At 45.9% G+C, this 24,103-nt stretch overlaps 2 protein-coding genes across 6 annotated transcripts in view; one reads left to right on the top strand and one right to left on the bottom strand.

The window, feature by feature from the left end:
* Positions 1–2,198: 2,198 nt before the first annotated feature.
* Positions 2,199–5,629, top strand: LOC309800420 (group IIE secretory phospholipase A2-like; the record flags this gene model as incomplete). Of its 2 annotated transcripts, none has more annotated exons than XM_082614514.1 (4): positions 2,199–2,238; positions 3,163–3,301; positions 3,540–3,646; positions 5,487–5,629. In XM_082614514.1, the coding sequence occupies 4 exons, from the start codon at positions 2,199–2,201 to the stop codon at positions 5,627–5,629; spliced, it is 429 nt and encodes a 142-aa protein (XP_082470640.1). The 2 variants fall into 2 exon arrangements, with proteins under 2 accessions (XP_082470640.1, XP_082470639.1); XM_082614513.1 differs by having other exon boundaries at positions 3,160–3,301.
* An 8,211-nt stretch (positions 5,630–13,840) lies between these two features.
* Positions 13,841–24,103, bottom strand: part of OTUD3 (OTU deubiquitinase 3) — a 28,205-nt gene continuing 17,942 nt past the window's right edge. For all 4 annotated transcript variants that reach the window (XM_082613549.1, XM_082613551.1, XM_082613550.1 and 1 more), the window contains 4 exons: positions 20,289–20,420; positions 19,641–19,737; positions 18,112–18,296; positions 13,841–17,106 (listed from right to left, as the gene is read on the bottom strand). In XM_082613549.1, the coding sequence (XP_082469675.1) occupies positions 16,930–17,106; positions 18,112–18,296; positions 19,641–19,737; positions 20,289–20,420 (591 nt within the window). In that variant the 3' untranslated portion in view covers positions 13,841–16,929. The remainder of the gene's footprint in view (positions 17,107–18,111; positions 18,297–19,640; positions 19,738–20,288; positions 20,421–24,103) is intronic.

The following is a 24,103-nucleotide window of genomic DNA, read 5'->3' as shown; positions in this document are numbered from 1 at the left end:
CATCTGCTCCCACATCCCTTCCCTCTTGCGTCTCCCTCCCTTCCACCCTCCCTATTCCACCCCTTCAGGCGGTCACAAAGCACCGAGCCGATCCCCCAGTGCCACGTGGCTGCCTCCCACCATCTATCTACCTTACGTTTGGTAGTGTATATATGTCCATGCCTCTCTCTCGCTTTGTCACAGCTTACCCTTCCCCCTCCCCATATCCTCAAGTCCTTTCTCAAGTAGGTCTGTGTCTTTATTCCTGTTTTACCCCTAGGTTCTTCATGACATTTTTTTTCTTAAATTCCATATATATGTGTTAGCATACAGTATTTGTCTTTCTCTTTCTGACTTACTTCACTCTGTATGACAGACTCTAGGTCTATCCACCTCATTACAAATAGCTCAATTTCATTTCTTTTTATGGCTGAGTAATATTCCATTGTATATATGTGCCACATCTTCTGTATCCATTCATCCGATGATGGACACTTAGGTTGTTTCCATCTCTGGGCTATTGTGAATAGAGCTGCAATGAACATTTTGGTACATGTCTCTTTTTGAATTATGGTTTTCTCAGGGTATATGCCTAGTAGTGGGATTGCTCCTTTTGGACCCACCTCCTAAAGAAATGGAAATAAAAACAAAGATAAACAAATGGGACCTAATGAAACTTAAAAGCTTTTGCACAGCAAAGGAAACCATAAACAAGACCAAAAGAAAACCCTCAGAATGGGAGAAAATATTTGCAAATGAAGCAACTGACAAAGGATTCATCTCCAAAATTTATAAGCAGCTCATCCAGCTCAATAGCAAAAAAACAAACAGCCCAATCCAAAAATGGGCAGAAGACCTAAATAGACATTTCTCCAAAGAAGATATACAGACTGCCAACAAACACATGAAAGAATGCTCAACATCATTCATCATTAGAGAAATGCAAATCAAAACTACAATGAGATATCATCTCACACCAGTCAGAATGGCCATCATCAAGAAATCTAGAAACAATAAATGCTGGAGAGGGTGTGGAGAAAAGGGAACCCTCTTGCACTGCTGGTGGGAATGTGAATTGGTACAGCCACTATGGAGAACAGTATGGAGGTTCCTTAAAAAACTACAAATAGAACTACCATATGACCCAGCAATCCCACTACTGGAGGGTTTTTATCATAAATTGGTCTTGCATTTTGTGGGACCTCAACATTTCTGATCACGACAGAGCCAGGTCCTCTCCTCCATCTCACGAACCTCCAGCCAAGCTTTGAAGCCCAGCCTCAATGTTCTGACCCGACGACGGGGACAGCAGCTTCTCTGGGGGCCAAGTTGGACCAGGAGGTTACTGTCTCCCCGACCCAGGCCCTAAGATGACATCAAAAGGATGGAAGTTTCCAGTTCATGCTGGAATGTGGGTTTTCCAGCTGAGTCAGATGGAGCCTGTTTCTATGGCAGCCATGCTCCACCCCTGCTCAAGGGTTTGGGTAGACAGAATTCTTAACTGAGAGTATTTTCGCTACCTGTCAAACAAGCAGGAGCCTGTCCAGGAAAGAGCAATAAAGAAAAACCCCTAAGCCCAGCTGGCTGAGCGCCCAGCCTTTGGATTCTAGGTTCTTGGACAAATGGCCCCCGGCTATGTAGTCAAGTTGCCATCACCACTCTCCATCTGGGTAACACAGGAGCTGGTTGAGGAGCAGGGAGGGGAGTCGGGGCCATGCTGAAGTAGCTAGCATCATGGAAACAGGACAGACTTGCCCTTGGTGCTCCCTGGCCAAGGGAGCTGAGAACTTAAGTTTCTCAGCCTCTCTAGGCTGCATCAGTAAAATGGGAATGAGAAAAAGACACCAAGAATGAAGAACACTTAGCACAGCGAAGACATACAGCTCCTCGGTGGGACCAAGCACAGTGATTTGGGGAAAGGAGGAGGGGAGGGGAAGGGCAGAGAGAAGAAAGCCCACAGATCGACCCCACCTTCCCCAAAGTGCCTGGAAGCAGAGCCCACAGGCCCCAGGCTGGCCCCTCCCCTGGAGACTTGGCCAAAGTGTCAGACCAGGAAGTATCATTACGTCACTGGGCATTCAGGGGTTAATGATGGGGAGTGGACAGGACCCCGGTATTTAACTAATGCAGAGACGCCTTGAGATCAGAGGCACCCCTGCTGACTTTCTTCTCCTGCAGCCCAGCTTCTCTACTCCCTGCACCCCTCCCCTCCCCCCAGAATGAAGCTTCCCCCTCTTCTGACCTTACTTTGCCTCATGGGTAAGTAACCTTCCTGCCTTTACCCCTCCCCCGCCCCAGCTAGGAATCCCCAACTCCCTGGAGGCCCCTGAGCTGGGCCCTGAGGACGGTGTGATTGGACATCCTGAGGAGGCCTTCCCTGGTGGCGCAGTGGTTGAGAGTCCGCCTGCCGATGCAGGGGACACGGGTTCGTGCCCCGGTCCGGGAAGATCCCACATGCCGCGGAGCGGCTGGGCCCGTGAGCCATGGCCGCTGAGCCTGCGCGTCCGGAGCCTGTGCTCCGCAAAAGGAGAGGCCACAACAGTGAGAGGCCCGCGTAACGCAAAGCCATCACTAGTCAGTGGAGAGGGGGGAGAGGGGAAGACTGCAGCCTGGATGGCCCGGTGGGGCGGGGGAGAGGGGCTGGCAGGGATCCCAGACAGCACACGAGCTCCTGCCACCCCCGCTCCATCCCTCACTTAAGTTTCCATTTTGGGCTCTAACCTGCCCGGGTCAGCAGCCCCCCATTGCTGCATCATCAGGACCTAGAGGAATTTGGGGAAGTCCAGGTGGTTCGGAAGCTTATCCAGTGACATCTGATGGGACTTGACAGGGACAGAGTTCCTGCGGGGATGGGGCTGACACCTGGGGAGGTGATCAGGAAGGGTTGGGACCCGGGAGGATGAGTGGGCGGTATTCTAGGAGCTGGTGGAAGGAGAGCAGGAGGGGGGTCACGTGTGCTGACACGACGCGGGTGAGGGCTAGGGGATCGAGGTGCGATGATGTCGTGGGGATATTATTACTGCTTAGCATTGTTATTATTGGGAATGAGGTGCTTAGGGAGGTGAGGTTACCTAGACAATCAGAGAGATGTCTGGACTCAGATTTGGGGGCACATCAGGGGCAGCTGGCTGCAGAGGGTGGGGCCCTGGGGGATCTGACCTCCTCCACCCTCCCTCCCAGCAGTGGCCCTGGCTGTCGGGAACCTGGTCCAGTTCGGGGTGATGATTGAGAGAATGAAGGGGCGGCCTGCACTGCAGTACAATGATTATGGCTGCTACTGTGGTTTCGGCGGCTCCCACTGGCCAGTGGACCAGACAGACTGGTGAGCAGGCGGCCCAGCAGGTGGAGCACCCCGCTGGAGGATGCAGAGGCTGGGGGAGCATCCTGGGGGATGGAGGAGCTGGAGGAAGCATCCTGTGAGGAGGGAGGGGCTGGGGGCACCTAGAAAGTTGGGGCCGACCTCCACTTTGAGCCCCTTTGGGCACTGAGCCCCCCAGGCAGCCCCTGGTCCTTCCCAGCCTGGTTCACAGGCCCCTCCAAGCCAACCATGACCCTTACAGGTGCTGTCACGCCCATGACTGCTGCTATGGGAGTCTGGAGAAGCTAGGCTGTGAACCCAAATTGGAAAGGTATCTTTTCTCTGCCAGCAGGCACAGCATCTTCTGTGGTAAGTGAACAGCCCTAGACTCCCCCAGATACAAGGTTGGGGGACAGCTTCAGCTAGGAACCCTCTCCTGATGGAGACCCTTGAGCCTGGTCACCTGGGCTGGGGCGGGGGTGGGATCTTCCATCATCACTGAAGTGAGGAGAGACCTGTCCATCTACCCAGATGCTCCTGTGGCACCCAGGCTAGAGAGCACGTGACCCATCAGCTCCTGCCCTGACCCCAAGCACTTTCTCCAGCCAGAGCCCTCCCAGCTCCAGCCTCTGGGGAGAGGAGCAAAGGGGGTAGAGCTGAGCCAGGCCCCAGAGCAGCTGTACCCACACAGCCCTCCCCAGGGCCTGAGTGGCAGCTAGAGGCAAGGTTCCCAGGACAGAGCCTTGAGGGCAGAGCCCCAGACAGAGAGAGCTGGAGCTTGGATTTGGGACAGCAGACCCTGCTCCCAAAGGCTGACTGCACCGGCGCTCATCTTTGCCAGGCCCAGTGCCCACTTGGACCAAGTAGCTTTCCTCTGGTCCCCGGCCTGGGGAAGCAGCCTGCTCCGAGTCAGAGTGCGGAGGGCTCCACGCAGCCCAGCCCCGTGGAGGGAGCTCAGATCAGAGAACCAAACCTTCTTCCTGCCGCAAAGCCAGGAGCAGCCTGGAAGGAGGGCAGGCCCAGCGTGGGGCACAGCAGGAGGGTCTAGGAGGGTCAAAGAAGACTCAGCTCAGATCTCTAAGGTCTGTCCTGGGGGAGACGCAGAACGAGGACCAGAACCACTGGAGGCAGATTTGGTTCAGAGTTGCCTGTTCCCAGCAAGGCAGCTTTGACAGGTAGTAAGCTCCCCATCCCTGGGGGTTCATGCAAGGCTAGGAAGCCACCTGTTAGGGACGGCACTGAGAGGGGAGGTGTTAGGTGAAGAGGGACACCAGGTCAGGGAGTCACCTACCCATCGTATGTCTTTGGGCAAGTGACGTAACCCCTCAAAAGCCTCTACTTCCTCATCTATAAAATGGAGACAATCACTCACTTCCCTGGCTTAGTCCAGCTTCTGGTAAGAACCCCCCAAAGGAGCTGACATGGCTGTTAAGCCCCCTCCAACTCTGATTTCTGCTGAAAGAGCCGGTGAGAGCAGAACCCGGATGGGGAATGAGGCTGACCTTTGCGAAGGACAGTGAGGAACCTGGACACTTCTGAGCTGGGGGATGTCTTTGTGGGGACAAAAAGGAGCCAGAACCACTCAGGGCAGACAGAGGCAGTGGAGGGAAGAGGAGGCTTTGGGGCCCCTGGTGCCTGCAGAGCTGACGCCAGTTCTGCTCCCCAGGCAGGGTGTGGCCACGTGTGGAGGGGGAGCCCTAAAGTTAACGCTAGGAAAATGGGCTCCGTCCACTCTGAGGGAGATAGGCACGGCCGAGCAGGCCCCAGTTGCAGTCCCTCTGGGGCACGCTGAGGCCATCTGGGGTTGAGCTGCTGTAAACTTCCCAGTTTTCCTCTCTGGTTGATGGCCGCCTCACTATAAGTAACGCATTACATGGGAGAAGGAGTTGCCTGGAAATGCCCTCTCCCTGGGCTGAGGCGGACGACAGTTAGTGAACCAGATGGTCATCCCATGGGGGAAAGGGCTAAGGGCAATGGACTGGGCTTGGGAAAGAACAGGAGAACAAACTTCCAGGCTTCCCAGCATCCTGGGCCCTAGCAGGCCCTCCAGTACTCTGCCCTTTCTCTCACCCATCCCTGGAACATCCCCCATGAGAATGGGCTTCCAGCAGAATGGGGCTGAGAACAGGGACCCCAGAGCAGTCCCCTGCATGTCTTGAGAGTGGCAGGACCGAGGCGCCCAGGCCCTGACTCACCTCGTCCCATCCAGCTGGCAGAACCACCTGCCAACAGCAGACCTGCGAGTGTGACAAGAGGGCTGCTCTCTGCTTTCGTGACAACCTGGGCAGCTACAACTGCAAATATGCCCATTACCCCAACAAGCTGTGCACCGGACCTACCCCGCCCTGCTAAGGCTGTGCTCCACTTCTCCCCTGCGGCCCCCTGCCCTCCAGCTGCTGGAGCCCCAGACCTCCAGAACATTGGCACCAGAGCCCCTTCCTCTGGAAAATTCCTTTGCTGCAAACCCATCCCTCCCTGAGAGCTCCCAGATGAGGAAGAGCCATGCCTGGGGGCCCTTTAGCACCCAGAAGATTCTATAACCCACCCCCTGGGATCTCAGTTCCCTCTTCGGAATATGTGAATGATATTTTCCCATAATTCTAATACTGATCCTCAGATTCTATCATTGTAGGGCTTAATTAGTCTGCAGTTTCATTCATTCATTCATTTTTTGAGCACCCACCATGTGCCAACAATGTGCTAAGTACTGGGACACAGCGTGGGTCTGACATGGGTGGCCCCTGTGCACGGTTCTGACATTCTGTCCTTTTAATTTCCCATTACAGTGAGTTTTTGTGATTCTCTTTTTCTAGCATTCCACCATCTTATCCAAGACAATAATGGCAACCTCTAGAAGGAATGTTTCTGGCCATATGGCATAATGTGAGAAGCACACAAAATACCAACCTAAAAATATTGTCCCCACCATCTCATCAGGCTTCAAATCCCTCCCATTAGAAGACTGGCTCAAAGTGAAAAGAAGCTCTCAAATCACCTTTTTCGAAGCCCTCCTTTGACAGATGGGCATCCGGGGCTCAGAGAAGGAAAGTTCTACCTGAAGGGGTGTCCTCACTCCCATGCCAGTGTGCCTTCATTTCTTCATGAGTGGGTATCAGTCACTGACACTCTACCCCTCTGGTTGTCATCTTGGACAGCCTAGGGTGCCCAGGGAAGGTCAGCTGTGAGGATGCCCAGGCCAGGTCAGGCTCCTGATACAGGGAGGGGAAGAGGAAAGGTTTCAACCTCCAACACTCTAGGGCCAACTCTGGAGCCAATTTAAAGCACCAAAGGATTCCCATCAAATGGAATGCAGCCTATCTGGGAAGCAATGAACTTCAGCAGATTCCACTCCTAAATATAGATATATCTCCTCTATCTATAATATGCTAATAAAATCTTCCAGGATTGGGATGAGCCTATTCAATGAGATAAAGCATGTAAAAAAGCATCGCACAAGTGGTTGAGAGTCCACCTGCCGATGCAGGGTACACGGGTACGTGCCCCGGTCCGGGAAGATCCCACGTGCTGCGGGGTGGCTGGGCCTGTGAGCCATGGCCGCTGAGCCTGCGCATCCGGAGCCTGTGCTCCGCAACGGGAGAGGCCACAACAGTGAGAGGCCCACATACCACAAAAAAAAAAAAAAAAAAAAAAAAAAGCATTGCACAGGCAAAGCTCTCAGCGGCCAGGTAATAAACATCCACTCCCTTTGTCCATTTCATGGCACACGTGCAACTTTCAGTTCTTTGAGGGCAGGAAAGAGCCTGAAACCATCAAAACGATGATCATCATACATTTTAAAAGGTGAAGAAGTTCTGTGCTAGCAAAACAAACACAAACAAACAAAACACGAGAGGGGCAGATGTGCGTGCTTTGTTGCTGTGACTTGACTCAAATCCTTGGTGAATAATCACCAGGAGACCAGGTCTTAAAGCACAGGATGTGTGGGTGGGGAGGAGAGCACAGTTTTTGTTGGGAAGAGTGGTCCTGAGGCGCCCTCTGTTGTCCATTTTGTTCAGGCTAATAGGTGGAAACAAATTTGGCTTAAACCTGAATTTCCCTTCATCGTGGGGGCAAAGTATGTTTCTGGGCTAGTGAAACCGGTCCCTTCACACTTTCAGTAATCATATGCTCAGAAATAATCAATAAGTCCTTACAGACATCTTAGAATGATGGTACGACTGCATACACGAGAAACACAGGAAGAAGGAACTGACCTGGGGGAGATGGAGAGAGGTGGTGCTCTGGGCGTTATGGATTCAAGGCAGCGATGGAAGGAGTACCTTGTGATGTTACAGTTGCTTAACCATCTGACAGGGTGAAAATTGGAACTTAAGAACAAGCCCCGGTGCAGCCTGTTTTTCGAAGAATCAATAAATATTTGGTGAATGCAACAATGATTCTGTCTAAATCCTGTTTGTGTGTGTCTACAGTACACACGCTTGATTTCCAGCGCAGACTTGGTGGAAAAGGCTGAAAAAAGGAAAGGAGAACCCTGAACTTGATGTCGGAGCTTCCAGGTAGAGCCCTCTGCTTTGCCAGTTAGCAGCGGTGCATCTGTTCTAGACCTCGCTGCTCAGGGAGCTTATTAGAAATGCAGAATCTTGGACCTGACCCCAGACCCCCCAGTTAACAAGACCCCCAGGTGACTCGTGTGCACACTGAAATCCAAAAAGCGCCGATATATGGCCACAGACAGCCTCAGTGTCTGCACTTGTAAAATAGAACAATGACATTTCCCTGGTAGGTCGATTGTAGCAAGATTTCAATAAATTAGCATGTGTGAATGTACACAAAATAATGCCTAGCCCATTATAAGCATCCCATAAATGAATGAATGATAGTCATAATAACAAAAAATACCTAGCATTTATTAAGCATTTGGCATTCACCAGGCACTGTTTTAAATGCTTTATGTTTATTCATTTATCAAATGAATGAATGAGTGAATGAATTAATGGATGAATGAGGCATGGGGACTAAACCAAGGCTGGGGAGGGGACTTTGTTACCTGAATGTTTCATAGCTTGCGTCTCTAATTTTGATGATAGGATTTGGATGGTTTTTGCTTTTGTTCCCACTTAGCCCCTAACAAAAGCTATGAACCAAGTGTTCGATTAAATAACTTGCTGAGTAAGCGATTAGAAATCAAATCACGTTGGAATTCCAGAGTTAAGTCCAATTATTATTTCATGGACATTCGTCCGCTTCTTTAGGGTTCTCCGCAGTGTCATTGCTGGAGCACTGAATACTGTATTAAATTCCATTCTTTCCCTCAATATGCCTTCATTCAAACCATGCTCCTGGCCCCTCGCTGAAACCTGGTGACGGAGCCAAATCTGACGTGGCCAACCTGCAGACAGACAACACCAATTACTCTACACTAGTAAGTGTCGTAATAGAGCTAAGATCAGGCTCTCAGGACCTAAGGTTCTTCAGCCCTCCGTTCTCCATCCAGTCTCCATCCTGTCCACAATGCCAGCTTCATTTTCCCAGAGATTGATTTCCATCATATCACTCTTCTGCCCCTGAACCATCAGTGGCTCCCCATTGTCCACCAAGCCCTGGCATTCAAGCTTGGTATCATCTGCTTTTCCAGCCGCATATATTTCTCTATGCTCCTCACCACTGCCAGAACCTGCCCACCTGTTTTCACACCTCTGTGCAATAGCTTCCTTCAACCCGGAAGCCCCCCTCTCACAGGCTCCTTATCACCACATTCACATCCATGTGCTTTGAAGGCACATCTCAAATGCCACCTTTCCCATGATGCTTTTCCACTTGGAGAAGATTTCACCCTCCTCTGAAAAGCCAAGCAATGTGTTTATACTTTTCTTAGGGATACTTACTGCAGCTATTTGGGCTCTTGTTTTGGGTTCCTATATGGTGAAGGCAGACTGCCCTGGGTTCAAATCTATGATCTTGGACCCATTATTTATTTCCTCATGTGTAAAACTGGGATGGGACCATCAGCCTCACTGGGTGGTTTTAAGGTTTAAATGAGATAACTTATTCAAAGTGCCTGGAGCATCATAGATGCTCCATCTGTGCTAGGTCACTTTGCTTTTTTTTTGCGGTACGCGGGCCTTCACTGCTGTGGCCTCTCCCGTTGTGGAGCACAGGCTCCGGACGCACAGGCTCAGCGGCCATGGCTCACGGGCCTAGCCGCTCTGCGGCATGTGGGATCTTCCCGGACCGGGGCACGAACCCGTGTCCCCTGCGTCGGCAGGCGGACTCTCAACCACTGCGCTACCAGGGAAGCCCCACTTTGCATTTTTGTCTCCCCTATTGAATCCATCACATGGTGGATGCTAAATAAATATCTGCTTAATTGAATCCACAGATACATGATAATTGCGATTATTTTACAGAAGTAGCATCATACACATGATAGATACTAATTTATTTGAATAGCCCCTTGGCCCACTACTCTGAGTGCCATTTTTTATCTTAAATGGACAAGTGTTTGGAAATCATTAACCTTCAGTGCCCTGATCTGTTGTCCCACAGAGGCAATGAGGTAAAATTGGCTGGAGAGACGGTACATAGCACTCTTCCTGGAGGGCTGTTACCTGTGATGTGTTCCAAGGTCAAAATGCACATACAGGCTGACTCGTGACACTGTAAGAAGAGGTCAGGAGGAAACAGGTATTCCTGATCTTGGGAATTCATTCAGTATGCACAGCATTAGTCTTCCAGTAGCAAAAGGCATGCGACAAGTGTTTGAAGAAAGGAGTTCCCAGTCCTTCTCCACACGAATTGTTTACCCCGAATAAACTGTCCCAAACACGTGGGACATCCCACTCTCCCACTGGAGGGGTTTGCTTATTATGCTGGTCCTTCAGTCCCAAATCTTAGCTTCCTATTTCCACCTCCTATCTTCCCTTTCATACGTCATCTAAATGTCACTTCCTCCACCGAGCCTTCCTTGATTTCCCTTCTGAACGCACAGCCCTCCTATCAGTACCTCCTTTTATGGCCTGTGTTCTCTTGGGTCAGAATTACATATCCGCTTTCACTGCTGGGCTGAAAGGTTTTCGAGGACAAGGTCCATGTCTGATTCAATGCCCAGAAATAAAGACTCCAGCACAGCACAGGTTCAGTAAATGATGGATGGATTCTTGGATGTTTGGATTGGTGAATAAATTGAACAAAAACTGAGCATCTTGAGATATCTAAATCCCTCTATCATAGGGAAATTCAGACAAGCTTCTCCCAGGTGGAGAATTTTTCCTTCTGCCAAGCCAGAATCCATGAATCAGCAGGATTGTTCTTGATCCTATTCAACCCAGAAAGTTCTAAATCGCTGCATGACTATGGTCTGAGGGCCCGCCCTGTCCAGCAGTCCAGTCAAAATCATATTGGAGCAGACATTTTATGACAAATTTTGGTTTTATCTCAAGGCCAACATGCACTTTCTGTGCATGGCAAACAGGTAACTTTAAACCTGGGGGTTTCAACCCTGTTTTCTCCTAGACAACCATAAGCAGTTAACAAGAGGGGACACGGGAGCAGCCACTTTCCCTCATGGTATCTCCATCTTTGGCCCCATAAATGGTCACTCACCCAGAGTAAGCAAGGCTATAGCCTGGAGGAAAATGTAAATAATAAACTGTGTTCTCTAATTATCCCCTACGTGGCCTGAGGACACTTCCGCCCTTACAGACTCATCCAATCTCACGGGTCACCGAGACCCAGGCAGGAAGCCCCAGGGCCACCACCCGGCCCAGCAGGTGGCCCCCGGCCCCAGCTGAACCACTGTGGGATGGAATTAAGGAGGCCACAGAAGTCTTCCAACTCGGGGAGGGGACACTTACATCGGGACAGCACTCTGGTCCTAGCAGATCTTTCAGAAAGATTCTCAGCTGGGTTAACAGAGTCCAGAGTCTGGGCCTCGTGGGCTCAGGAACTGGATAGCATTGGTGCACCCAGAAGTCTCTCGGTCACGGAATGAGGCAAAAATCACACAGGGAGGACAGTGACCAAGGGGGATCGGCCTTGCCAGAAGCTGGAGAATTCTTCCACCCAGGGTGGTACTGGACACTGTTCAGTGCCAAGATTCTGCAGAAACAATCCAAAGGCTGCTTGATGAGCACAAACATAGAACAAGAGCGAGCAGGGGCCTCGAGGCCAAAATCATGAGGCCGCAGCGAGGCTGGTGAGATGGCAGCAACCTTGACCTGTGACTGGCCCTGGAGCCCTGGAGCCCGGCGCGAGCAGCGCCCTGCTGCACGCGCCCAAGGGTCCCCTCCCTCTGGGTTTCTGTGGCCACCCTTCCCCCGCCTGAGGACATCTTCCAGGTGAATCCGTGCAGTCACCGCTGCCCACGTGCGCCTGGGGGAAGGTGCTCCCTCCTGGAATGGGATCAAACCAAGCCCCCGGGTTCTAGGGAAACCCCAAGGTGGCAGCCAAAAGACAGCTGCTCTGTATTTAGACAACTACGAACTATCAGAGACGTTCTTAGATACCAGGCAGAAATCTGAGGGATGGCCCTGCCAGTGTGTGCGGCGGCCATACTCCCCTGGACGGAAGCTACAATCGGCTGCTTAAGCTCAGTGAGATCCCAGACGACCATACACTGGAAGAACGGTGCACATCTTCTGTGCCAAGGTCTCTAAGGAGGACATTTCCCAGCATGCTCTCCGTCTCATGCAAACGGCGGTCAGACAGTGACAAAAACAACCTGAAACTTTCTCTTTAAACTAGAATTTATTGGTATACAAAACTCCATTTCATAGATAAAGTGGCACATCTTTGCAGCTTCTATTGCACCAAGTATTGAAGATTAAAAACACAAAAAAAGAAAGATTTGGTTTTGAAAACACTGCAAATAGCCAAGTACAGTACTTTGGTAAATAAAAAATAAAATGGTTCAGAGTAACAGAATCTGAGGAAAGAAACATCCTGGAGGAAATGAACTATGGACATCAGACAATGGTCACATTCCCCCCGTCCAGCTCCACAGATAAGGCAAGACTTGCTAAGTCTATGGATCATGACCCCACAGAGGTCTTAAATATCTCCGGACTGCAGTGAGGACAAGTATAGTGCAATTAGAAAAAGGAGAAGGTGGCTGAGCCTGTGAAGGGCCCTGTGTTCTCCACAGACCCATCTGCCCTCCTTCATAAAGGGGATTAACACCCACCAGCGCGGCTACATCAGCAAGAGGAACACGGAGGTTTGACGTCCGACTCCTGGCCCTTTTCTTCTTCTCACGGAGCTCCGTGCTAGTGGCGGACGCTGGAAGGGTAGCCAGGGAGGCCGAGGGCCCATCTCCCCAAGGAAAATGAACCATGAGAGGAGCCCACCCCCCCATTCCTCAAGTTCTGGTTGAGGGACCTGCCAGGGGATCAAACCACAGGCTGAGGTCTGTGACTGTGCTCGAACAACTGCCACAGACGGCTGGCAACAGTGAGCTGCTGGATGTCGAGATGCAGAGGATGAGGGGCAGACCACCGGGGTTTCGCCCAGCGGTCATCACCTTCCAGGGCTACAGCACAGCGAGCAGGGGTAGTTCCGGGACCAGGGGCAGGCCCTGCTTAAACCAAAGTCACCACGCAGAAGTCCGCGCTCTTACAGAAATTATTCTCTACTGGTACCAGCCCCTTCTCAAGTCCCTTTGCGAGGATGCTAAACATTTTAATCAAGCTACAAAGTAGTCTGAACTAGGAGAGCGAGGCTCTAGAAGGTAATTCCTCAGAGGAAATGGTTAAGAGCCTGAGGTTTTTACAGGGAACGTTACCTTGGACGGACGCAGCCAAGCAGTCAACGAGGCCCAGCTCCTCCCCGGAGCCGGGCCCTGTGGGCACCTTCTGAGTTCCGTACTGTGCAGTGCACTTCGTGACTGGTGCTCAGTGTCTCCACTTCAATCCAATTATCCGTTCCCCTTCTTGCATGTGACAGCAGAAGGTCTGCTATCATTTACATACACCGTCGAGATCTTCAACTTAACAACATCAATGGAAAAATACAATTTGTTTTAGAGTCAGAAAAACACATCTTGTAGAAAGTGCCATTATTAAATCACCTCAGAACAACCGTCGGAAGGCCCCCAAGTTTGAGCAACGCCTGTTCTGAAAGCTGAGATGGACGAAACAGTGAATAATGAAAATGTCAAAACACAAAAACTGCATCAGACTCTGAGTCTAAAGGTTTGCTCTAGATAGAGCCTTGAGGTAAAAAAAAGGTGAAGAGATACGCATCTACCCAAAATGGGAGTCAGAGAGGGCCACAGATGTGACATTGAAAGTACAAAGCTCCACTGTCACCCCATCCACACAGACCCTTCTGGTCAGGGTGAGAGTTAGTCAGCTCCGACTGGGAACCCAAGTTTCCTTCAACTGACTGCACATTCGAGTTGAACATCTCACAGAGGTAAACTGACAGCATTCTATGTGGACACAATAAAACCCAGGCAGTCCAGAGTTTCTCAGAATGACAGAAACTGCACACTGATGACAGGGACTCACTATGAGCACAGTTCAATGCCAAGTCCATCTGATATCCACCTATTTAACATGGGAGCAGCTCTCCCCCCTCAGCATGGCCCTCCCCCCACCCCAGGACCCTATCATTTCGCACCGTCAAAGCTCCCCAGGGAAGCAGGCAGCACCATGAGAAATGACCTACACAAAGGCCCACTCTAGCTGCCCCACAATGGAGCTCCCACTTCACAAGCCCTCAGAATCACAATAGGTAGGGAAGTGTTTTCAGAGCTTATAAAAGAAACTATAGACAAGCTCAACTAACACTTAAGATTCTTCTTTTCTGCCACAATGCTTCAACCAGACTTCACTCCTGAAAGCATTTGTTCCTATTATTGAAAAATTAAATATACATATACATTCTCTAATATCTCCTGGTGGCAACTATATTAATTCAGAAGTTGTGATTCTATGTTGTTTCAATACATCTACCTCTCTAGTACAAAGCTGATGCTACTAAAATTTTATTTCGTATTTTGACCTTTAAAAAATCTTTTTTTAAAATCCATAAAACCTTTATATACAGTTTATAAGACTAGTAAGCAGCTATGGACCACAGCCTCATCCCCCTTCTCCTGACCAAAGCTACCGAGACAATCCCACATAACAAACCTCTAACAGCCACAGAGGTTAAGACAGAGTCGCCTCCTACTATGCAGTGCACCTGAGTAACTATACCCGGTAACCGTCACTGACCACAGTCATCCCAGGACTAAACATGCTGGGCCTCCATTCTGGCTGCCAATAAAGTAGTTCTCAAGTGCCTACCAAGGCAACCAAGTACGACATGGATTCCATCTACCTCGTACTTTGCTGGGACTGAGGCAGTGAAGGCTAAATTTAAACCCTTAGCTAGAAGTTATCACTAAAGTTGGATACATGTTCCCCATTCCTAATAATTAACATACTAAACACAGACCAATTATAACTGGAAAACTATGAAATGGTAATAAAAGAAAACTACTGAAGCCATTTGATTAGTTTTTAAAACCACTGTTATTTTACCCAAGAAATGCTGAAGCCTATTATCAGAATTAGGTAATTTATAAATAAATGTGTCCAATATTCTTTAGCAACTTTTTAGCAACTTCTAAAACCCAATAGGAAAAAAACAAAAACCCAATAGGGCCCAAGGCCACCTTCATTAACCAAGTAAATAAAGCGCTCCTACTACTTCTGACAATGGGTCTCCCTTAAGCTATTTCTGACTCCTAATTCCGCTGAATTTCTGGTACACAATCAGTCTTTCTGAGAGGATCTGGTCTCTTGTACTCTCACAGTACAAAACAGACAAGAAAGAGTGCTCACTCAGAAATGCTCAGCCAGAGTCAGGAACGTGCCCAGAGGTAAAAGCCAAGAGAACAGATCCTAAAGCACTGGACCTCACTCCCTTGGAGACAGTGAGACAACGGAGACCCCTCACTTGTCTGGACTGAGTACTAGAGGCTCTAACTCAGGACTCCGCAATGTGCAAAGAAAAAATGCTGCGCAGTTTCTAAATCTGCTACATATTACGATGTACTGTACCAGGATGTTCTGGGAGCACTTCCAAGAGACCACTGATGCTCCAACCACAAAAAGTCACCAAAGTCAAACAAACAAAAAATTAAAATACATCACCAAAACCACAGAAAGCAAATCACCTGCTGATAAAGACAATCCAATGAATCCAAGGCCAGCCCACACAATGATATGTCTATATGTGTCAAAACCTTTTTATAGTTTTTCTCTTTGCCTCGGAACTCTGATAATTTTGAAATCTGAGATGGGGGAGGTAACTAATAATTTACCTTTTGATTCAGCATATATTATTTCTCCAAATATTAGGTCCCCAAAAGGCAAAGACAGTCCAAGATTGGCCGCTTCATACATTCCAGTTTTAAAGTTCACATCCACCTAATTCGGTTTGAGGAATGAAATCTCTCCACCGCCCAAATCTATTTCAGCACTGTGGAGTCATCTGAAGGCCTCAGCCAAAGTAAGTTCTATGTCCTGCTAGTCTAACCTAAGTCACTGACAACTTCTGGAGGGTGCTGGAGAGTGTTTTGAACAGCAAAATCCCCAAACAGGGCTTAACTAAAAAGAAGTTAAGTGCAGCATTTTATGGGATTTCATTTTCACAATACTAAGAAAATTCAGCAATGGGTCAAGTTACCTTTTATTTCTCTGAAGGCAACTTTCTAAATCCAGAATAGTAAGGAAGAAAAGACAAGTTACTTACTTAAAATGTGAACATGAAAAGCCTTAGAAATTCTTCCAGACACCCCCAACCCCCCACCCCAAATCAATTACCCCTTCAGACTTCTTCCTGAGCAAAAACTCAGGACTCCCTTGACTTCTCCCTTTATAACTATGGCTTCTGCGCTCCACACTATCAGAATCCCAGAACTGTACCGTAAGCGCTGATGATACACTGTCTTCTCGTTGTCAGGAAACAAGTACCAACTACTCAGCAACACTACAGATTTTCCAGCAAAGCCCAGGCCTAATGAACAGTCTGGCCTGTTTATCAGACGGCTTGAGTGCAAACGAAGCAACAGCACCTGCATCCCATCTGAGCATCAGAATCAGGAGGAAGAGGAACGTAGCTGTTTAATTTCCACCCTGACTACAGGCCACAACCTTCACATCCTATTACTTTGGGAAAACACTTCCTGAATTATTTTCTGATGAACTTGCATTAGAAGAAAGGTAATTCTAAACATGTACCTGAGTTGGACATCATTTATAAACTCTCCTGCATATGAATGTCTGTTTGAAAATGAAAGAGACACAAAGGAAACTTGTCATTCTGAATTTCTAGCAATTAATCTAAACTACTTCATGAACAATTACAGTGAAACCCCGAGTGTTAAGGAAAGATCCCAGCGTCACCGAACTCTGATTTGCAGGGCAAATAAAACCACACTTAAAAAGTTTTTTTTGACCTAACTATCCACCCCTAAAAGTCGATATTTTAATTATGGAACATGAATGGCTTCACTGCACTTTCATTAAATAAGACATCACTGACAAAACTGTGAACAAAAAAGGAGGCAGCTTGAAGGAAACTAACTCAGTGTGTGATTCTGTGGGTTGAGTTTCGTTTTGTAAAAGGATGGCCTCGCTGGAAAGCCTGGCACACGGCCCTCTGCTTTCCATTCCCTTCTCACAACTCCCAGGAGGCCAGAGTCAGATGTTGAGAGCCGCGAAGGTCTTCACCAAGGTGACCTGGGTGCTCGCGTCTGCTTCACTTCTGTTGTTGTCCCTGTGGCTACTCCTGCTCTCCAGGGCTTTGTGACGGTGCCTCTCCTCCTGTCGTTTCTTCTTCTCTAGTCGCTGCTGTTCTCGCCTCTGTTTGTTTGTGACCTGAAAGAGAAGACTGCCGCCTGAGTTGCCTGCACGGGGACACAGGCTGCACCAGTGGACGGGAAATGCAGGGCTGACAGATGCAAAGGGCACAGACTGCCTTTCGACAGGAACAGAGAAAACCCACCTAACAGACCAAAAATGATTTATTTCCCATTACTGCTCAAATTTACATTTAAATTTATACCCTCTTGCTGAGCTAGCAAACAAAATCAATTCCATTCTCCTCATAAACCAATTCAAAATGACCTAAAGGAACATTAACCCTAGTCCAGCAGGAGGTAACACTCAAACATGCCACAGGATGCCTTCCTGTACATAATTTATTGCCCCAGGGGATCCTAACAAAATCCTCAGAAGCTTATCACATCTTAGCCTCTGCCTGTGACCTTTTACATTAGGTTGCATTTTGAGCTCAGAATTTCCTGGTGAAAGTCTTTACGATAAGTTCCAAATTTAGTAAAATTAATCGTGTCATATTACTACTTGTGGGAGTGGGGTTGGGAAGGGAGCAGTACAACCCTTTGGGGAAGCATTTGACAATTTACCAAAAGACCTTAAAAAGATTCAAATATCCATGCCCTTTAACCTGTTAATTCCTCTTCTGGGATTCTAGCCAAGCAAATAATGCAAAATACTAAGACTTATACACAAAGATGTTCACTGAAAGGTGATGGTATTTACAAAAACTGGGATTCAATCACATGGGTTAGCATGGAAAGCACCCACACACGCAGTAATGTTAGGCGGGAAATGGAGCTGATCCGCGTGTATGAGTATGAATTCAGGGTATACTTCCTTCTAGCCATCACTGCAAAGTCCAGGCAGGACAAGTGAGGTCTTTCTTCCGCTTCATGATAGACCCTCATGCACTCCCCGTATTTCCTACAATAACCACTTTCATAGATCAAGAGAAAATCACACACTAAATTGAGCTCCAAGTTCCCTCCACGCCACCGAATTACAGCAGCCCACCATTTGCCCTTGCAGCCCCATCTTTCCTACCTTTGGGAGGTGATTTTTATTTGCCTTGTTTTCTTCACTAGGGCTGGCCCGAGACTTATCGTTTTCAGTTCTGCCTTCATTTAAGCCCTGATTTCCAAAGATTCTGGTGCCACTGCCACCCTCCTCCCATAAAGGGTCACACTGCTTCAGCACTCGGCCACTGGGCTCAAGGTTCTCCTCTGCATCTTCCAAAGAAAGATATTTTGTTATATTGAAAACCTAAGGTAGTTACACAATGCGATTATTATTAAATGACTCCAAAATTACCCGGGTCCCTAAATCACTGGCATTTGGAAAGCAAGTTTCCTTGAGGCAAAATTCTAGTATCAAGTCAATACAGTGGGGAACATAAGGAAAAAATAATTGGTAAAAATCGGAAGATAAATTTTAAAATAACCTGTTGACCACCAGTCTTATCATCAGCTTCCTACCAGCTGAGTGCTTTGTTTTGTTAGATTAAACCACTTTTTAACATGAATTTTTAGGGGGAAATCTTTCATTTGTATCCAAAAACCAGAAAGGAAACAAGCTCTAAAGCTGTGCTCTCCAATACAGTAGCTACGAGCCACACGTAGCTATTTAAATTAAAATTAAATAAAGTTAAAAAGAATTTTAAACTTAGTTCCTCAGTCAGCCTCGCTTAGCCACATGTCAAGTACATACCATATGGGACAGCACAGACACTGCATAGCGTTATTTTAAAATCACAAAGACCAAGTTACTTACAGCTTTCTAAGAAGGCATAGCAAATATGTAAGGAGGATAATAAAATACCCAATCAGAAAACTATAATGCCAGGAACAGTATGTGGCACATAATGTCTGGCAATAAATATTGAAATCATTTTAAATAAATAACTTGAGAAAACAGTTCGATGTTAACATCTTTTTTCCTTCCTCTGAATCACAGAATTAAACTCAGTTCAAGCAAAAAGAAATTCTGAATTATCACCAGTTGACAGATGCCAGTAATTTAAATATTTCCATTAGAAAAATAATTTTTCTCTCCATTCCATTTCAATGATCATTTTGGTATTATAACGGGATCTTATTTCTAAAAGGCTAAAGTCGGGACGGGATATGGGAACAGATGTATATGTATAACTGATTCACTTTGTTATAAAGCAGAAACTAACACACCATTGTAAAGCAATTATACTCCAATAAAGTTGTAAAAAAAATAAAATAAAATAAAAAATAAAAGGCTAAAGTCTTCCCTGACATTTTTCCATTCCTCCAAAACTGAGCTAGGTGGCCTTTTCATGCATTCCCCTAGCAGCCTGTACCCACACTTCATTATGTCTTATTAAACCAATTTACTTATCTCTCTCCACCAAGCCCCTCCCCACCCCAGACTATACTCTCCCTGACACAGGGCTGGCACCTAGTAAAAAAACACCTGCATATACAAAGCTGCTGAATGAATAAATAACAATATAATTATTACCTGTCACTTGATTAAAAATAAGTATTTGGAAAATCACCAACATAATCATTTTGAAACCTTATAAATATCAATCATGGACTTACTATTTCTTTTCCCCTGGTTCATATGGAGCATGGCAATTATTGCAGATTCAATATTATAATTTTCAGCTTCCAGGTTCTGGACTATCAAATTAAAATCCTATGAAAGAAACAAAGGAACACATCAAGACTCTGGGTATACTTTTCTACCTATCTCTACATCAATAATCTGACAAACAATTTTATAAACTTTTAGCATGTAAAAGTGTAAGTGGACTCAAGCAATGTGCAGTCTATTCCTTAGAATGTTAATAAAAACAACCTATTCTAAAAATAAACAAAAGGATGTCATTGAGGCAAGGTTTCAGACCTTCCATTTAGAAAATGTCTTAATTTTCAGTAAGGTTAATCACCTGAAATAACCATTTAATAAAATGCATTCTTATAAAACTGCACTAGTCAGAAAATAATAAACCCACATACTTCCTTAGGATTTTGAACAGTATTGGATAAAGTCTAGCAAACAAAAGAGAAATGAATGAACATCTCTCATTAAACTGTATCACATAAGCTAATTAAACTGCAAATATTATGGGCCTATTTTGGCCCATCAGGTGTTAGCATGCTAGAGTGATGCCACAAAACTAGCAGATAAACTAGGCACAGCAATGCCTGTCTATAAACCACTGTTACTGCATGACAAATACTAACTGAACATCCAGTTGCATTGCAAACTTTCTGGACAGCATCTTCTACTTCATCTCTCAGGTCATCTTCAAAGTCAACTCCCTTTGTTTTGATCTTCTCTCTTTTATTCGATTCATCCTGATGAAGCATCTGAAACTAAAGCTCACAGAAAGAGTAATAATCATGAACTCTAGCAAACTATGTTCAGAATCTGCAATACAGGAAGAGCCTCTAATCTCAAAAACATTTAAATATATGCGAAAAGATTCCAGCGACAGTCTTAAAGGAATAGCAATCACTAGGCTAAATTTTATCCAGACACTGAGATTCCAGGCCACAACTGAAGTATTAAAAAGAAAGGCCCAAGATATGGGATAAACTGTTCAGTAAAAATGGCATTAGAGCGCCTACAGCTTCTACAGACCAACATTTTGGCAATGACTGCCGACTCAGACAGCACATATCTGTCTCAGCTGGTTTCCAGAGCTGGGAGCTTAGTAACACAATCGATCCTCTACACTAGCACCAATGAGCTTTTTCATCAGGACAACTCATCGTGAAGAAACACACATACAACTCTCATCTGGTTCCCTAGGCCCTATTTGATCATCAGCAAGCTGCAACGTGCTGGAGCTCCTGTCCCAACCAGATTATCACAGGTGAGCGTGACTCATTTAACCTCACGTGCTACCACCACACTCAAGGGTACCTGTCAAATTCTAAAAACTTGAAGAGCCACTCACTTGGTATCCACAGGCCTTTACAACCTAAACCCATTTCAGAAAAGCTAAAATCATCCCTCTGTGGCTCCCAATCACTTTCTCCCCCTGCTTGCTATTAATGCAGGGAGATAGGAAATGAGCAAAGATATTTCTACTTTTTGCATGTAAAAGTGTAAGTGGACTCCAGCAATGTCAGTCTATTCCTTAGAATGTTAATAAAAAACAACCTATTCTAAAAATTTACCCTAACCATTTGGCTATGTGTAGCAAGTCTTTGAAATTCATCCAAAGGAAATAATGTCAACTATAGAAAGGATTTTTGTTAAAGCGCTCCTCACAGTGCCACTAAGAGTGGTGAATAACTGGAAACACCTAAAGGTTTCATAGTGTGAGTATGGTTAAATAACCACGGTAAATCCACAGAATGATGCTTCATTCCCATTCAAGTAAGGTACACAACAAGGATTTTCACCACCACCATGATTATTTAACCGTGTCTTGGAGGTAACAGCAATGCAATTAGCACCCCCCCCCAAAAAAAGAAAAATTAGAAGTATAGAACTGAAAAGGAAGAAGAAAAGTTATCGCTATCTGCAGATAATATAATTCTATACCTTAAAAAAAAAGAGAAAGAGAGAGAATCAACAAAAAAACTACTCCAAACAAAAAGAATTCTGGAAAATCCTATGTTTATAAGGAATGTAAATTGATAAAGCCACTATGGTAAACAGTATGGAGGTTCCTTAAAAAACTAAAAATAGAATTACCATATGACCCAGCAATCCCACTACTGGGCAGGTACCCAGAGAAAACCATAATTCAAAAAGACACAGGCACCCCAATGTGCACTGCAGCACTATTTACAATAGCCAGGTCACGGAAGCAACTTAACTGCCCATCAACAGATGAATGGATAAAGAAGACGTGGCACATATATACAATGGAATATTACTCAGCCATAAAAAAGAACGAAATTGGGTCATTTGTAGAGACATGGATGGACCTAAAGACTGTCATACAGAGTGAAGTAAGTCAGAAAAACAAATACAGTATATTAACACATATATGTGGAGTCTAGAAAAATGGTACAGGTGAACCAGTTTGCAAGGCAGAAATAGACACAGATGTAGAGAATAAACGTATGGACACCAAGGGGGGAAAGCATTGCGGGGGGGGGCAGGTGGTGGGATGAATTGGGAGATTGGGATTGACATGTATACACTAATCTTTTAAAGTACATGTATCTTTTAAAAAGAAATAAAAATAACAAGTGCTGGTGAGGACGTGGAGAAAGCAGATCCCTCGATACGCTGCTGGTCGGAATGTAAAATGGTGCGGCTACGCACTGTGGAAAACAGTGTGGCAGTTTCTCAAAAAGTTAAAGATAGAATTACCATATGATCCAGCAATTTCACTCCTAGATATACAGTTGGCGGATTTGGGCTACACGTTCCACTTATACAGATTTTTTTCAGTAGTAAATACTACAGTACTACACAATTCACGATTGGTCGAATCCAAAGATGCAGAACTGCAGATACGGAAGCTCAGATACAGAGAGTCAACTATAAGTTATGCTCGGATTTTCAACTGCACATAATTGGCACCCCTGACCCCTGTGTTGTTCACAGGTCAACTGTATATTCAGAAGGTTGAGAACAGGTACTCAAACAAATACTATACACACATATTCACAGCAGCACTATTCACAACAGCCAAAGAGTAGAAACAACCCAAATGCCCGTCAACAGATGAAAGGATAAACAAAATGTGGTATATCATACAATGGAATATTATTCAACCTTGAAAAGAGTGAAGTACTGATAAGTGCTATGACATGGATGAACCTTGAAAACATTATGCTAAGGAAAGCCAGACACAAAAAGTCACATAGGGGCCTCCCTGGTGGCGCAGTGGTTGAGAGTCCGCCTGCCGATGCAGGGGATACGGGTTCGTGCCCCGGTCTGGGAGGATCCCATATGCCGCGGAGCGGCTGGGCCCGTGAGCCATGGCCGCTGGGCCTGCGCATCCGGAGCCTGTGCTCCGCAACGGGAGAGGCCACAACAGTGAGAGGCCCGCATACCGCAAAAAGAAAAAAAAAAAAAAAAAAAAAAAAAAAAGTCACATAGTGTGTGACTCCATTTATAAGAAATGTCCAGGATAAGTAAGTCCAGAGAGACAGAAAGTAGCCTGGTGGTGGCTGGGATAGAAAAGGAATGGGGAATGACTGCTTAATGGGCACCAAGTTTTCTTTGCGGTGATGAAAATGTTTTGGAACTGGATGGAGGAAGTGGTTACACAGCTTTATAGGTGTTTTCAGTGCCGCTGAATCATATACTTTAAAATGGTGAATTTTCTGTTATGTGAATTTTACCTCAATTAAAAAGTGAGAAAATTCTGTAGCATAGCTGGGTATGTACATAATTAACATTTTGTTAACAAATCTCATACATACAAATATAAAGGGGAAAAAGATCCTTTCCTAACAACAGGAACAGAAAACATAAAACATCTAAGAATAACTCAGTAAAAAATGGGGAAGAGCTATATGAAAAAAGTGCTCCCTCAGATTGCCAGAAAGTCAACGAAACAAATAAAAAGCTTATCAGGTTTCTGGCTAGGAAGATTCAACATCATAAAGATGTCAATTTTTGCTTGTTAATCTATTAATTTAATGAGATCCAATAAAAGCAAATTATCAACAGGACTTCTTTTTAACTAGACAAACATATTCTAACACTCATATATAAAACAAAAAAAGCAAGAATATACAGGAAATCAAAAAAAAAGAAAAGTAACAATGAGCAAAGAGTTCTACTAGATTTTAAAATACACTATTTCTTAACTAAAACAATGAACACATTAACATATGGAGAGTAAAACCAGTGGAATAGAACCAATGTCTAGAAATAGACCCAACTACATATGGGAATTTATTATATGAAAAAAGCGGCATTTTAAATCAGTGGACAAAAGACATGTAATTAATAAACAGTTTGGGTTCAACTAGGTAACCACAAGGAAAAATATAAAGTTGGATCCATACCTCACACCTGTATATCAATATAAATCCCAAATAGAGACAAGATCTAATTTCTTTTAAAAAATGAAAGTACA

This window comes from Mesoplodon mirus, assembly GCF_964341445.2.
Source record: "Mesoplodon mirus genome assembly, chromosome: 3".
In the NCBI taxonomy this organism is placed as follows: Eukaryota; Metazoa; Chordata; class Mammalia; order Artiodactyla; family Ziphiidae; genus Mesoplodon; species Mesoplodon mirus.
The sequence above is the reverse complement of the archived record's forward strand: the minus strand, read 5'-3'. Positions and strand labels throughout refer to the sequence as shown.